General features: G+C 34.7%; 2 protein-coding genes across 2 annotated transcripts; one reads left to right on the forward strand and one right to left on the reverse strand.

The window, feature by feature from the left end:
• The first annotated feature begins 253 nt into the window (after positions 1–253).
• Positions 254–6079, forward strand: LOC133305361 (uncharacterized). Its single transcript, XM_061505560.1, has 5 exons — positions 254–866; positions 1832–1935; positions 2642–2818; positions 3753–5620; positions 5785–6079. Exons 1-5 carry the CDS (start codon positions 652–654, stop codon positions 5932–5934), a joined length of 2514 nt encoding a protein of 837 aa, XP_061361544.1. The 5' UTR covers positions 254–651; the 3' UTR covers positions 5935–6079.
• A 979-nt stretch (positions 6080–7058) lies between these two features.
• Positions 7059–11663, reverse strand: LOC133305499 (putative clathrin assembly protein At5g57200). The gene is made up of 15 exons (XM_061505736.1): positions 11574–11663; positions 11374–11443; positions 10997–11094; positions 10502–10640; positions 10280–10407; positions 10088–10180; positions 9926–9976; positions 9729–9794; positions 9584–9649; positions 9367–9447; positions 9205–9285; positions 8332–8505; positions 8167–8245; positions 7728–7840; positions 7059–7493 (listed from the first exon to the last, which is right to left on the reverse strand). The coding sequence occupies exons 1-15, from the start codon at positions 11661–11663 to the stop codon at positions 7059–7061; spliced, it is 1764 nt and encodes a 587-aa protein (XP_061361720.1).
• Between the last annotated feature and the right edge of the window lie 2848 nt (positions 11664–14511).

Genomic DNA, 14511 nt, shown 5'->3' on the forward strand with positions numbered 1-14511 from the left:
ATTAAATTATCTTTTGATTAATAAAAGCTTTCAGTATGGACTAGAAGGTGGCAAAAAGATGGGCAATTTCCACTCACAAGATATTAGAATGGCTCAAATGGGTGCAAAATTTTGGAGAAGATGACAATTTACCCTCCAATCCAATTTATCCATTACGCACACCATTGGCTTTGCCCTTGTTTTCCTTTTCCTTTTCCTTTTCTTTTTCTTTTTCTTTTTCTTTTCTTTTCCATTCCCGTGCTCAAACAAACTTGTTATTCTCTCTCTGTCTCTTTACTTTTCTCTCTCTTCCGAGAAAAAAACAGAGAGATAGAGAAGCAGAGAATCAACAGAAACATGAATCACATGATACTCTCCTAATCATGTCATTTCTCTGCCCAAATTGCCACGTAAATTCAGTTACCCAAAAAATCTTCCCCTTCATTCAGCCATTTCTCTCGATTCGCTTTTCCTTTCTAAACACCCCACAATAAACTCTGTTTCTTCTTCAACAATTTGGTGTTTGTGTGGCTGAAATTTTCAATTTTTTTGCTTTCCCAGAAAGAAATTCAAGTAACTTGTTTTCATTTTGTGGGGTCGTGCTTCTGAAATTTGCATAAATTTTATCAATTTTTCTGCAAAGCTCTGGTTTTTTGTGGATTCTAGATAATCATGCCGCCAGCTCTGATGGATCCGCCATTGCTGGAATCATCGTCGGTGCCGTCTTTAAGCTCCGACACCGTTTCTCAGGGATCGGCGGCGCCGGAGAGTCGGCGATTCGGGGATCTTAGAGGTTTGCAGTGGCGTATAAATCTTGGGGTTTTGCCATCTTCTTCTTCAACTTCCATTGATGATCTTCGTCGTGCCACCGCTAATTATCGAAGGAGGTAAGTCAGCTCAACAATCATGCCTTATTAGTGTTTTTGATTTGATGAGGATGTGAATTAAATTTCATTATTCTTCCTTCATGACTGAAACGTCATGGATTCGAATTCAGGAAAGAGCCTCTTTGCAATTATGCAAGGTTAAGGCTGCTTGTACACTCTGCTAGTCGGGTTTAACGGGAAGTAGTTTTTTATGGATTTTAATCCAATTTGTAATATTGGAGTAATTGTATTCCTCAAATTCAGTGCAAAGTTGAGGGCTTTGTTGGTAGTTGTTCTGGCCAATAACAAGAACCTTGTCTGTTGCTGTCCTTCTCCCCCCTTTTTCTTTACCTTCGAAATTACAATGTTGCATATATTAAAATATTCCAAGCCCGAAATTATTTCCTAGGTATTGATGAAAAGCATAGAAATACACTATAACTGTAGCATGGAAATTCACTATAACTATTTTTGTTTGTTTGTAGTTTTGCTTTTGTTTCTCAACTCTCAATAATAACAAGGGAAGGATACCTTGAAAGTTATTTCTATTTTTGAAATGATGGAGATATAATCATACGGAAATACAGGAAATTTTGTCAATTTTCGTTCGAGAATGCTGACAGTGACATATGAATTTGAGCTGTATTACTATTCATTCATTATCACCATATATCAAAGTATTGTTTCATTGGCATAAATGAAAAGAAAATTAAGCTGTTTTTTCATTTGGCCTTAAGGATTGTTTATATAAATTATGGATTTGGCGTTTGTCTTCCCTTATGATTAACACATCACGTATAGTGTTGCCATCTTGATAGATGAGTTGTTAGATCCAGGTGTTTCTTCATGTCTGTCATAACTCATAACTGTTCACTAAAAACAATTGCATATTCGTTCTACTAGTTGCATTTTTTTTTTTTTTTTTGTGGGGGGGGGGGGGGGACATTTCTTGCTTATTTAACATGAACTGTTTATTATCTTGTCAGGTATGCCAGTTTAAGAGGGCGCCTCCTGGTTGATCCGCATATTCCAAAGGATGGAAGTAGTTCACCCAACCTTGTCATGGACAACCCTCTTTCACAAAATCCTGGTAAATCTAAGTATATTTTCTCACTCTCCATTACTGCATATTACACGTAGATAAATCAATATTCCTATTGTAATATCCCACATCGGTTGGAGAGGGGAACGAAGCATGCCTTATATAAGGGTGTGGATACCTTTCCTTGTAAGAGGCCTTTTGGGGGTAACCTGAAACGTAAAACCTTGAGCTCGACGGTGCTTGTGCGCGGGGCAAAGCGGACAATATCCTGCTACAGGGTTTGGGGCTGTTACACCTATTTACTAAGTGGAGAGCAAATTAGATATCTGCAATGTTAATGTACACTATTTCCTTCCGGCTTTCCTGAGACTGGTTTAACAAGAGCCTCTTCCTTCGGTATCTTTTTACTTGTTGCCACTTGCCAGATTATGTACCTATTGCTATTTTCTAAGGTTTTGGAAATATATATTTTCCCTTGAGGAATATAGGGATGATCCCTGCTCATTTAGTGGTGACTGACTCAACCCACAAGAAGTTTAAGCAAAGTTTTAATGGCAATCAAGAAATGCTTGAGCTAAAGAGGGAGCAGATATAAAAGACAAGCAATTGAATTGTTGCATATGTTATCTTAGTGTTGCCCCCAAACTTTTGGAATTCTAGTCTATCTAACCCCCCCCCCCCCCTTCTCTCTCTCTCTCTCTCTCTTGCCATTGAACTTTATCCATGGTGACAATAATTTGGCCTTTATATGCAGACAGTACATGGGGTCGCTTTTTCCGCAACGCTGAGCTGGAGAAGATGGTTGATCAGGATTTGTCACGTTTATACCCAGAACATGGCAGCTATTTCCAGACACCAGGATGCCAAGGCATACTGAGACGAATTTTATTATTATGGTGTCTGAGACACCCAGAGTGTGGTTATAGGCAAGGTAAATTGCTCAGCCAATCAACATTTCTGGACAATACTTTGAATTTAATTGAATTTACCTTCATCTTAAATATGTTTTCTTATTACGGGATGATTATCTTATTTTTCCATCCAACTCAATAGAAATGTAAAGAACCAATTCAACTCACAAGCTTAAGTTGTTAAGTGAAAGCCATATTAATGGTTTTATATTATATTTCTTTAACATGCTCCCTCACGTAAGAGTCCATTGGGCTTGAAGGGTGGACAATGCACAGATCTCATCTACCTATGCTAAGAAATTCCATAATATTTAATCATTTATTAATAGAATGAGGGCGGTGAGGATCGAACTCGTGATCACTTGGTCACGAAGAATTCAACCCAAAAGTTTAAATTGTTAAGTGAAGGCCATATTAATGGTTTTATTTTATATTTCTCTAACAACAAGTAACTTTGGTGCACTCATCTTTATTTTAAGGAAGCTGTCTCGTTTATGTTAGGTGTCTTATTTTTCCTTCCAACCTTTTACATTTAACAGTGAACATCTTATTGAATAATCCACATCTAATTGAATAAAAGCTTTACTATACCAATCACAAGAAGGCACGTCATATGCTTTGCTCATAGCCAATCTCATGTTCTCCAGGCTATTAGCAATGGGCTTTAGGTACTACTTCTGTCATATATTCTTAAATGCCAACAAGTTTGTAATTACTGTTGCATTAATTACTGCTCCATTATCTGTATGTGTGAATCTTATATCAAAAAATTTATCTGCTTTATTGTGAGATCCATTCATTACTAAACATTAAATGATGAAGTTGTTGGGAAACCTGTTACTTGGTAAATTATAAATTCCCTTAGTTTGGCTTCCTAGTTTCCCTATAACTTGTTTTGCTTAGCAGTATATGTTATGCAAATTGCTTACCTAACATTATTCATTCATTTTATAGGAATGCATGAATTACTTGCTCCGGTGCTTTATGTACTCCAAGTTGATGTTGAGCATCTTTCAGAAGTTCGAAAGCTTTATGAAGATCACTTCACAGACAGATTTGATGGCCTCTTTTGTCAAGAGAACGATCTTTCTTACAGCTTTGATTTTAGAAAATCTTCAGACTTGACGGAGGATGAAATTGGCTCCCATGGAAATGCAATGAAAATTAACAGTATTGATGAGCTTGATCCTAAGATACAGACCATTGTACTGTTAAGTGATGCTTATGGGGCTGAAGGTGAACTGGGCGTTGTTTTATCAGACAAATTTATCGAACATGATGCTTACTGTATGTTTGATGCATTAATGAATGGGGCTCATGGTTCTGTTGCAATGGCCGATTTCTTCTCATATTCCCCTGTACCTGGATCCCATACTGGCTTGCCTCCTGTAATTGAAGCTTCTGCTGCATTGTATCATTTGTTGTCTCATGTGGATTCATCTCTGCATAGCCATCTTGTTGATCTTGGGGTTGAACCCCAGTACTTTGCTCTCCGCTGGTTGCGAGTTTTATTTGGACGGGAGTTTTCACTTGAAAAACTTTTGATCATCTGGGATGAGATCTTTTTATCAGATAATGGTAAAGTGGAAAAGCATGCTGAGGACACCATAGACTCTGGTTTTAGGATCTTGCATTCATCTCGTGGAGCATTTATCTCAGCTATGGCTGTAGCAATGTTACTTCATTTAAGATCTTCACTACTCGCAACTGAAAATCCTACTATTTGTCTCCAGAGATTATTAAACTTCCCTGAGAACACTAACATTAAAAAACTAATAGAGAAGGCTAGATCCTTGCAGGCTCTTGCATTAAGTACTGATATTTCATCCTCAACACCTTCATTTATTGGGTATCTTAACCTGGGTAAATCAGGTATTACAAGATCCGTTACCCTTCCATCTGAATCAGTTTCACCAAAAACTCCTCTGAATTTGTTACCTGATACCTACTGGGAAGAAAAGTGGAGAGTTGTCCACAGGGCTGAAGAATTTAAGCAAGATGGAGTAGAAAAACAGGTTCAAACTCAGAAAAAGGGATGGACAGAGAAGGTAAAGTTCAGTTTGAAAAGAACAGAATCTGACCCATCTTCGTCAGGGGTTAAGAGTGGTAAAAAGGAATCCGAGGCATATGTTAGGCACAGTTTGTTAGAAGATCTTTCTAAGGAACTTGGCTCAGTGGAAGATACAGAAAAACTGTGCTGTCATGAAATTTTATGCCAGCAGGATAATATTTCTGCAGCAGTTAAAGTGGAGCAACAAGATGATGGCTCTGAAGGAGTCGACAATAACCCTGCTGAGGATAGATCTCCAAGTGGAAACACTGGCAGCGAGGAAAATTTGTCTACAATTTCTGGCCCAGCTAGTCCTCATAATGAGGCCAATGATAATGAAAATGACTCAGAGAAAAGTAGTGTTGCGTCTAATTTATACGTGGATGTGGATGAAATTAATGAAACTTCACGTAGTCCTACTGATTCACCTCTTCCAATCTCTGATCATCCTGAGAGCATATCTCAGAGTTCAGGGTGCAATCATGATTCCACAGGAAACTTGACCACGTATTCTAAGGAGAGGAAACTGAATAAATTCCTGTGGCTTTGGAAGTTTGGGCGGAATAACAGTGAGGCTATGTCTGAGAAAGGAGGAGGTGCTTCAGAGGCTGTAAAACCTGCCAACAATTGTAATAATAATCAAAGTAATATAATACTCTGTTCTACAGCTAATGGGCATTGTAGTTCTGTTAGTTGCAAAGGGGATTCTGCAGACCAGAATGTGATGGGCACCTTGAGGAATATTGGGCAGTCTATGCTTGAGCACATTCAGGTAAAGTTCTTTCTGATTGTCACTCTCAAATTCAATGTCAAGTTAATAAGTCAAGATGCAATTTGAGGATTGTAAACTCTAATGTTTTAAATAAAATGTGCTGTGTAGACCTCAAACTGATGTTTCAGACATGTTACCTTAAGGACTATATTTTTGTGTGGCAGGTGATTGAGTCTGCTTTCCAACAAGACCGTTGCCAGGGAGCATCACTGGATAACTTGTCTAAAAATGTTCTTGTTGGTAAAGGGCATGTTACTGCCATGTCAGCTCTCAAGGAGCTCCGGAAAATTAGCAATCTTTTGTCTGAGATGTGAAACGATTTTTACATTGACCTGTGTATATATATATATATATATATATATATATTGTAATTACAATTCTTTAGTGACAATAAAAAATGGGTTTGTTTTGCTTCACTTCCACAGCTCATGAATACCAGAGTTTTGCAGATGTTCAGAGAGATTAATATGTAAATACTCACATCCGGATTACATAAAATAAACTATTATGATGCATTCCTATTTATGCTTGGTTCCATGCCTTTCTTTGCATTTTAGAACGGCGTAGGAGGTTGCAAAAGCAATCCCAAACCATATTGTTTGTATTTCTTTTTTCCCCCATTCCACCACCACACCCATTTCTACCCTCGGAATTTAAATGTATAAAGTGAGTATAATATGTTTGAGAACTGCTAGTTCATGTTCTTTATATCCAAAAGGCATACCTGATTTATTTGTAAAAGAACTAAGCATGAGAAGGATAAATTGTTAATTTTTGTAATACTAAAGGAAACTGCTACAGATTCTCTGAAGGACATGGACGGCTACGTATTTGACGAGCACACCCACTGGATTCTGGGTCCCACCATCACCTCCATATGAAGGTCTTGTGACAGAGAGAGGATGCAAGTTTATTTAAATATGTGTCTTTATCTCTGTAACAGTCCCCTCTCCTTTTATTCCATGATAACAAGAGTTTTATATTGATAATATACCAAAATATTATCAAAATCCTTGTTGCCTTTGGTCAACCTTAATTTCTTGAATCGGACTTGAGGGCTCAACAATGGCTCAACTAGAAAAATTCAAACACACAACATCCATAGGGATTCTTGTCCTAGTTTTCTATGTTGATCTAGAAAGATAAATGAATCATTGAACTTGGGATAATAATTACTGAGGTGTGTTTTCCGTCTTAATTATTCAGTTTCGAACTTTCGACTATCACTCGGGAATTAATTTTTTAAATGCACCATTGGATGTGAGTGGTGCACCCAATGAAAAATGAATCGTACACAGTTACAAGTAAAAATTTACATGTCACGCATTCACTGGCCAACAATGAATAAGAGACTTTGATTAAGAAAATTTAATGTTACCCAATTTCAAATAACAAAGAATACATCCAGTTTAGGGTGGGGAGTGGAAGAAGCTGAAATCTAGATTAAATTGTGGTTCCCTTGATGTTGATGGTGCATGGAACTATAAGGATAGCTAGGTATGGGTAAGGGATCTACAAATGGATTAGAAGAACCCATAACTTGCATCTGTTGAGGGTATTGAGAATTTGAATGCTGGTAAGGGACCATCATCATGTTGTGTTGCTGCTGTTGTTGGAACATCATTTGCTGCTGTTGCTGTTGGAACACCATTTGTTGCTGTTGCTGTTGCTGATTCATTAATGCCATTTGCACATTGGATGGAGGTGCTATGTTGTTGGACATTGCAAATGGATCATACTGATTATAATGATCGAATTGATTATGTATAGCCATGCCACCATATCCATAACCTGCATTTTGGAGTTGAAGTTGTCTCCTTGCATTTTCATCTTCATACAAACTGTCTAGTAATAGCTTGTCAAACCCACCAGCCTGACTCAAGAACACTGGTGTTATCTTCTTGCAGGTTTAAATGATTAATATGGAAAGAACTTATCATGACCTAAATGCAGCACTAGGTGCAATTCTTAATATTCCATTACGTCCAGTATATGCACATCACAGACATTTTCAAATAGTTGTTGACGTGTGTGAAACTGTAACTATAGCCTAAATATGTGGGATGAAAGCCTCGTTGGATGTTGTGTACAAATAAGAAAAACAAACCATTTTACGATCAGGTGCTTGGCTCGTATGGTTGCTTGGTGTTGTAACCAGTGCAAGTTCCCAACCAGAAGTTCCACTTATGTCAGTCAAAGCAAGATTGCTTGAATTATTTCCTATACAAATTGCATAATCTTATAATTAGATTTAGTATCAAACAGCATGGTTAACTGAATCATGGGTATGATTGAGGTTTAAAAGGAAAAACAAAGTAAAGAAAATAATTGATACAATTAAATTTCTTTAGACGAAGTCCTAGTAATAGTGTATGTGAAAAATTGTTGGTATAATTTATATCGCTGAAATAGTATATTAAGATACAATAAATTAAGTGGCATTTGAGTGATACAAGTGAAGCGAATTGCAATCTCCATTCTCCAGGGAGGCATGCACTACAAAAGTTTATATTTCTTAATCAATTATCAAATACTCTAGGCCTTACCACCAGGGGGTACAATTGCAAGCGCCAAAGCATTGCTTTCCTCCAGTTCTAGAGCTTTTGGATTTATCTCATTTAGACCCTGCAAAGGGAGACATATATATTATATATTCCATCAAACCAACATCAAAAGCATGCATACAACATTACCACTTAACCAAAGCATACCAGCAAATCATCAGTTGATATCAGTGGAGGAGGTTCAGCCTCCTCTTCCTTAGGCTGTGTTTCTTCCTTATCTCCGGGTTCTTCCTCTTTGACTTCTTCACCTTGTTTCTCAATTGCTTGAGGCTCTTCAGGTTCGGTTTCTTCTTTTTTAGGTGATTGATCGTCTTCCTGATACTCCTCATGTTGCATGACATTTATTAATAATCCGTAACATATAAACATGTTGCGGGCATACATGAAAGTTTAAGATCAATTAACATGAGAGAAAGTTTAAGAACAATTAGCACTTTATGGCCATTGCATTGGTTTCTCCAGGATGCCAATTACAACAAATGCAGAAACCTCAACGAGGCAGGGCCATGTGCAATATGGCATAACCAGATCCAGAACATAATGCAAAATTGTTGAGTAAAATGAAATAACAAAAAAAAGTTATGGTGGTCTATCTCTAATTCTCTATATATATCCGTGTGGTAAAATTGATTTTAGAACCCAATGCAGAATAAATAAGATCTGAAAATTTTCTGTTACTAGCTAATGTGTTTTTGGGAGCATTGCCATTCCTTCACTTTTATGAAACATAAGAGAGAATACAATTTCCAGACTCAAGAATATCCTGAGAATTCTTTGGCTCGCTCTAAAGGTCTTTCAGCTCATCCTCTACCAGAGGAAGTGGCTTAAGCTTCATTTGCCATATTGCATGCCATAAGTCCTGTACTTTGTAATCTTTGGGAGTTATTTGGATTCACCAAGTCCAGGTTTACCATTATATTTGGTTAGAAAAAGATGCATATTGGTTCTTTGAAGCTCATATACAAAATACATATAAGGCACAGGCTTTCTCGAATGATTTTTTATATCGCTTTTTCTTACCAGTAGTCTCTTATGAACAGAGCCTGCCTCGGGTGCTTCTTTAATGTATTCTTCCATTGTGGCAAGAAAAGACGGAGGTGGCTGCTTGTTGCAGGAAAGATCTTACTGAGAAACCATTTATGATATCAAATGAAATATAATTACTTGTGAGCAAGAAAGAACCTGTCTCAAGGTTGGAAATTGAAAATTCCTAGCAAGGTCCAAGCCTTTGCAGTACTCATAGAAGTCAGCAAGATCTTCAGCCTGCAAGTAAGAACAATCATCAATTCAACAAGGATGAGTGTATGACCCTTTTGGAAAGCCTCATTGAGCACAAGATACAATTCAAATTGGACAAGAAGAAAGAAGAATGTGTGTGAAGGAAATCATCATTGTAAACCTGTTGGCCAGCTCTTTTATAAATATGTAAAGCCTGCACTGCATCATATCTTGGCATATCAAAGAACTGCAACTACCATTAGTTACTACAATTTAAATTTCAAGTGAAGTGATCAAAATAACAAAATAAACTGATTAGACACTACCATTTCCACAAGATTTATGATTCCATCATTGAGGGCACAATATATTTTGAAGCTCTCTTTCAATACCTAAATGATATTTTCCAGAAGCGGAAAAATAAAGTCAGAGAAAGAGTCACAATGCTAGATAAATAGATTCCCTGCGATTATACTTAAAAACTGCTAATATGTGAAAAAAAGTACAAACTAAACATGCATACCAGGGCCAATGCATACTGTATTAGATAATTGCTAAAAGCTGATCCTTCAGGCTGAAAAATATCAAAGCAAATTATATGTTATCTAAGGGAAGGAAAATGCAGCAATTTCAATGGTACAAGATATGGCATAACAAACCTTAAGTTTTCCCCACAAATTCTTACCTGACAACCAATAAGGCGGTATAGAAGTTGCTGCAGTGCAGGCAACTGCTCCAAAAGCTCACCACTAGCCAACATTCGTGTCCTGCTATGTGCCTGTCAAAGCTGAAAGTTAGTGATTTTCTGAAAAAATGGTAATAAATGCCGCATGGAACAATTAGTGTGTGAATAAAATTAAAAAGGCAAACCACACACCTTAGTTAAAGCCGGTGATGATTTTGTTAAACGCTCAGACTCAATGTCATATCTAAGGATTCTAAAACTTTCAAGTCTTTCTTCTAAAAATAATGCATAGGTTCGAACCCATGCAGAACAATCCCAAGCTGCATGGAGAAATTATCAAATTAGGCATGAAAGGGTCTAAAACAGCCTTTATGGCAAAAGAGTTACAATAAATAATCTTTAGAGCAAATTTACCTAGAGGGCTAGAGTCATCTTTGAAATTGGATATTTGGAGAAAATGTCCCCTGCGTGAGTAGTTTACAAGGTCTTCTTTGAAGGTAGGATCACCCTCTCTCAATATCCTATGAATGACTATCAATGTCTTTATGGCAACCTGTCATTTCATTACAGACAAATGTCAATAAAGTTTGGAAAGATAGTCTTTTTTGTGAGTAAAATTGTGGACAAATCTCATTTCCTTTCTCTTTCTAAATGTTCCTTTCCACATGGATTGTTGTTATGTCGGACATTTCATATATCATTTGTTTTGGAAGGACCCTAGAATCTTAGAGCCACAATTTATAGTTGTATATTACATATTTGAGAGGTAAATGCCCACATGATATCATTCAAGTTTTCCTCCTTTTATTCTCCTTTTCTGCTAATGTTTGTTCATCAAGAAGAAAGCAAGCATTAAAAAAAAAAAAGCTTTACCATAACATTTTACCACTAAGTATGAAAAGGACTTACTATCCAACTTCTCGTCTTGGAAAGTCTTTTGGAAAGTTTGCGTATGCAGTAAGCCACATCTGCCCTCGGTTGGTGTGCTGATGTGGCATAGAATATTTCTGCAATGAAGAACAAAGAGAGAAACTAATAACGCAATGGAATAGCAACTATTCCTTTGATATATATATATATATAAATATATGTTTATATATCCCAATTTGGCATTATGGTAATGATTTCATTTCTAATTTCTTATAACGCAAGCAATGACATGGTAAACAAGCATACATTGATCAACCAAAGCTTTAGAAAATATTTCAAAGGCTTTCGATGTAACAAATTTCACGATGAAAAATGAAGAAGGTATTATTTATATTCAACAAGTTTTGAGAACTCACTTCGAACATGACGTTCCTTTGGAGGATATTCTACGTGACTGGTAGCCTTTACAATTGCAATATCCAATTCCTTCAAAAAAAGAAAAAATGGAACATATTATCAAAATATAAAATAGAGAAAATTCAATTGTAAGAAAAAGGTTTGGAATTTTTTTTTAAAAAGATTGATGATAAATAGAGATAAATATATAATATGTAACCTTGTATTCGCTATTGACCTTGGCTAGGCCAACCATGGTGGAATCCTTGAGAGCTCCATAGGCCTTTCTGAAGCTCTGAAACGTTCCCATTCATCAATTGTGGTTTGGTAATTGAATTTGAAGGGAGGAGAGAAAGAAGAAGAAACAATGTGCTTCTTCTTCTTCTTCCTTCTTCTATCTGTGTTACTGTCTCGTTTTTTTCCAATAACAAAGAGAAGAAACCAACGATAAAAGGGTATTTTGGTAGTTTGAGGTTGTCTAAGCCTTAACTACCACAGTTTCTGTATTTGTTAATATTTATTATTTTTTTTCTTATTAGTTGTTACTACCGCATCTTAATCGTTGATTTTCGTCTATTTAATTGTTATAATTTATTAGAATTTGTAATTAATTAATAAATATGACCCAATAAATTATAACTGTTAGATTGACGAAAATCAACGTTTAAGATTTGGTAGTAACAATTAATAAGAAAAAAAAGATAGTAACTATAATCTTTCCTTTTTTTAATATCGAAAAATATTTGTTCCTTTAAAATGGTCATTTTAATTAAAACTAGAATTTTTTATTTAAAATTTAAATTAAAAAAAATTACTCACTTTCTTTCCAATAATTTTCATCTTTCTCTCATTTAAAATTAACACAATTTATGCCCTCTAAAAATACAAACACCTAACTCTTTCAATAAATAGAGAAAGGCGTTCGTTTAGTTTTTCATGAAATTACCAAAACACCCGTAATCTTTTGAATGCTCTCAACTGACAACATGGATCCAACTTCCTTATGATACATAATTCAAGGCTTCGGTGTCTCATGGACACCACAGCCTGGACATCTCTCAGATTAGGAAACACTGCCAATTTTTTATTTTATTTTTATTTTTATGCATATATAAAAATTTGTGAGGTTTCTAAAGATGATCCTTTGAATAACAAGATAACAGGATTAAATTATGATTCGATTGATTCAGTTAATTAACTTTATAATTGAATCATAATCAAACAAGATAGGGATAGGATATTGTGACACCCAAGTTATGTTACACCCATGTGACACCCAGTCAATCTCACCGTTAGATCGCTTATGTTGATCCAACGGTTATATTTATTTCCATCTTTGTATGGTCATGATTTCCTAAATTTAAAGTGAAAGCATTAAATATGGAAAATCATAACCATACAAAGGTAGAAATAAATATAAAATATTAAATTTGGGAAATCATGACCATACAAAGATAAAAATAAGTATAACCGTTGGATCAACATAAGCGATCTAACGGTGAGATTGACTGGGTGTCACATGGGTGTAACATAACTTGGGTGTCACAATATCCTATCCCAACAAGATAACATATATAAGGTAATAGCGCTATGATAATATAGGCTATTTATGTTTTAATTGATCAAATCAACCAATTCAATTTAGTTTTCAAACAAGTACCGGGTGAGTTTAATTTTGATGTATGCTCAATATAAAACTCTGTTATATTATCATTTAATCTTGTATTAATACTTAATTTATTATATGAGTTTAATTATATTAATAATTATATAAAATATTAAATAATATAAGAACATATTACTAATGCAAATACTAAATTTGTTAAGGTGAAGTTCAAATATTTTTGTTATTTATTCTACGATCATTCATTCTTTTTTATCAGTTACTTCTTGTGTAATTTTTTTCTGTTCAAGTCTGTCTTTGATCTGCAAATGAAAATATGCTAAATATATCTTTCGGTCACATTATATAAATCAACTCTTACTACATTTTCAACGATTTCAAGTATGATATAACATAAATATGTAAAACAAACATTTAACAGAAAAAAATCACATGAGCTATAAATAATAAAAAAAATAGAAATACGTGATTTTAGATTATACCAAGATATTTAAATTTTATCCAATTTCCAAATATTAATAATGCATCAAAATTAAATTAATAAATATATGAATTTTGCTAACAATTATTCTTACAATACTTGTTAAGGATTTAAGAAAATATCAATGTAAAGTGAAAGTTTTTAAATTAATTTTTTTTTTAATTTGATTCTTTATATTTTGTGACTGCTTAACAAGTATTCTTATTATAGTTGTTAACATAACCCTAAATACATTCATCTTTCTATGTTCCACTAGTGTAGGATTCATGAGACGTAGAGCGTTATATAAACTTTCAACAATCAAATATGCACATAAATAAAATAAATATAAAAAGTTATTGCTTTTTGGTTTTGTAAAATAATAAAGGGGAAAGTAATTCTTATGTGACTGCAGAAGGGAAAAAGTGCAGCAACACTTACTTTTACCAGGATACGCGTCCGAATCCTGGTTTTTTTTTTTTTGGATAGAATCCGCACGTGTATCCTAGGATCCGCACGCGTATCCTAGTGTTAAAAATTTGCTACAACTTTTCTCATCAGCAGTCACATGAGAAGCGATGGACCCACAATAATAAAATTGTACCAAGCCTAACTTTCTATGACATTATAGGAAATTAGTAGTTTCTGCAAACTATTCAATGTATGAGGAGAAGAAATTGAACTCTCATGTTAAAAAATTTATATGAATTGGTTATGTGAAATTTGTGTGTATATTTTTTTTATTAATAATAATTATATTTCATCTATTTAATGTATGTAAAAAAAAAAAAAAAGATAAATAGACTACCAAAAAAAAAAAGATAAATATAAAAATTTTACATCACCCCAGATCATATAAATTTTTCATATTTAACGATCCACTCCATACCACACAAAGATTCATTCTTCAAAGCTATTAGGATTGGTATAACAGTAAAAGATTTTAATAGATTATATTAAGTTATGTGTTGAATTTTTGTTTATTAAAAAATAAAAAGTCATTCTTTAAAGGTAGGTAAATGCTATATGCATCCTTAATTCTGCTTAGTAAATTGCATAGACGGTCTGAGACAC

Source organism: Gastrolobium bilobum, unplaced genomic scaffold (assembly GCF_033153095.1).
Source record: "Gastrolobium bilobum isolate Gb01-03AN ecotype WA unplaced genomic scaffold, APGP_CSIRO_Gbil_v1 utg1221, whole genome shotgun sequence".
NCBI lineage: Eukaryota > Viridiplantae > Streptophyta > Magnoliopsida > Fabales > Fabaceae > Gastrolobium > Gastrolobium bilobum.

What these genes read in the sequence shown, in the direction of transcription:
- LOC133305361 (XM_061505560.1), top strand. Translation starts at nt 652, where the DNA reads ATGCCGCCAGCTCTGATGGATCCGCCATTGCTGGAATCATCGTCGGTG. An exon ending in ACCGCTAATTATCGAAGGAG is followed by an intron (nt 867 to 1,831) that starts GTAAGTCAGCTC and finishes TTATCTTGTCAG; the next exon opens with GTATGCCAGTTTAAGAGGGC. An exon ending in CTATGCTTGAGCACATTCAG is followed by an intron (nt 5,621 to 5,784) that starts GTAAAGTTCTTT and finishes TTTGTGTGGCAG; the next exon opens with GTGATTGAGTCTGCTTTCCA.
- LOC133305499 (XM_061505736.1), bottom strand. Translation starts at nt 11,663, where the DNA reads ATGGGAACGTTTCAGAGCTTCAGAAAGGCCTATGGAGCTCTCAAGGAT. An exon ending in CCAAGACGAGAAGTTGGATA is followed by an intron (nt 10,641 to 10,996) that starts GTAAGTCCTTTT and finishes ATGAAATGACAG; the next exon opens with GTTGCCATAAAGACATTGAT. An exon ending in CATCACCGGCTTTAACTAAG is followed by an intron (nt 10,181 to 10,279) that starts GTGTGTGGTTTG and finishes CAGCTTTGACAG; the next exon opens with GCACATAGCAGGACACGAAT.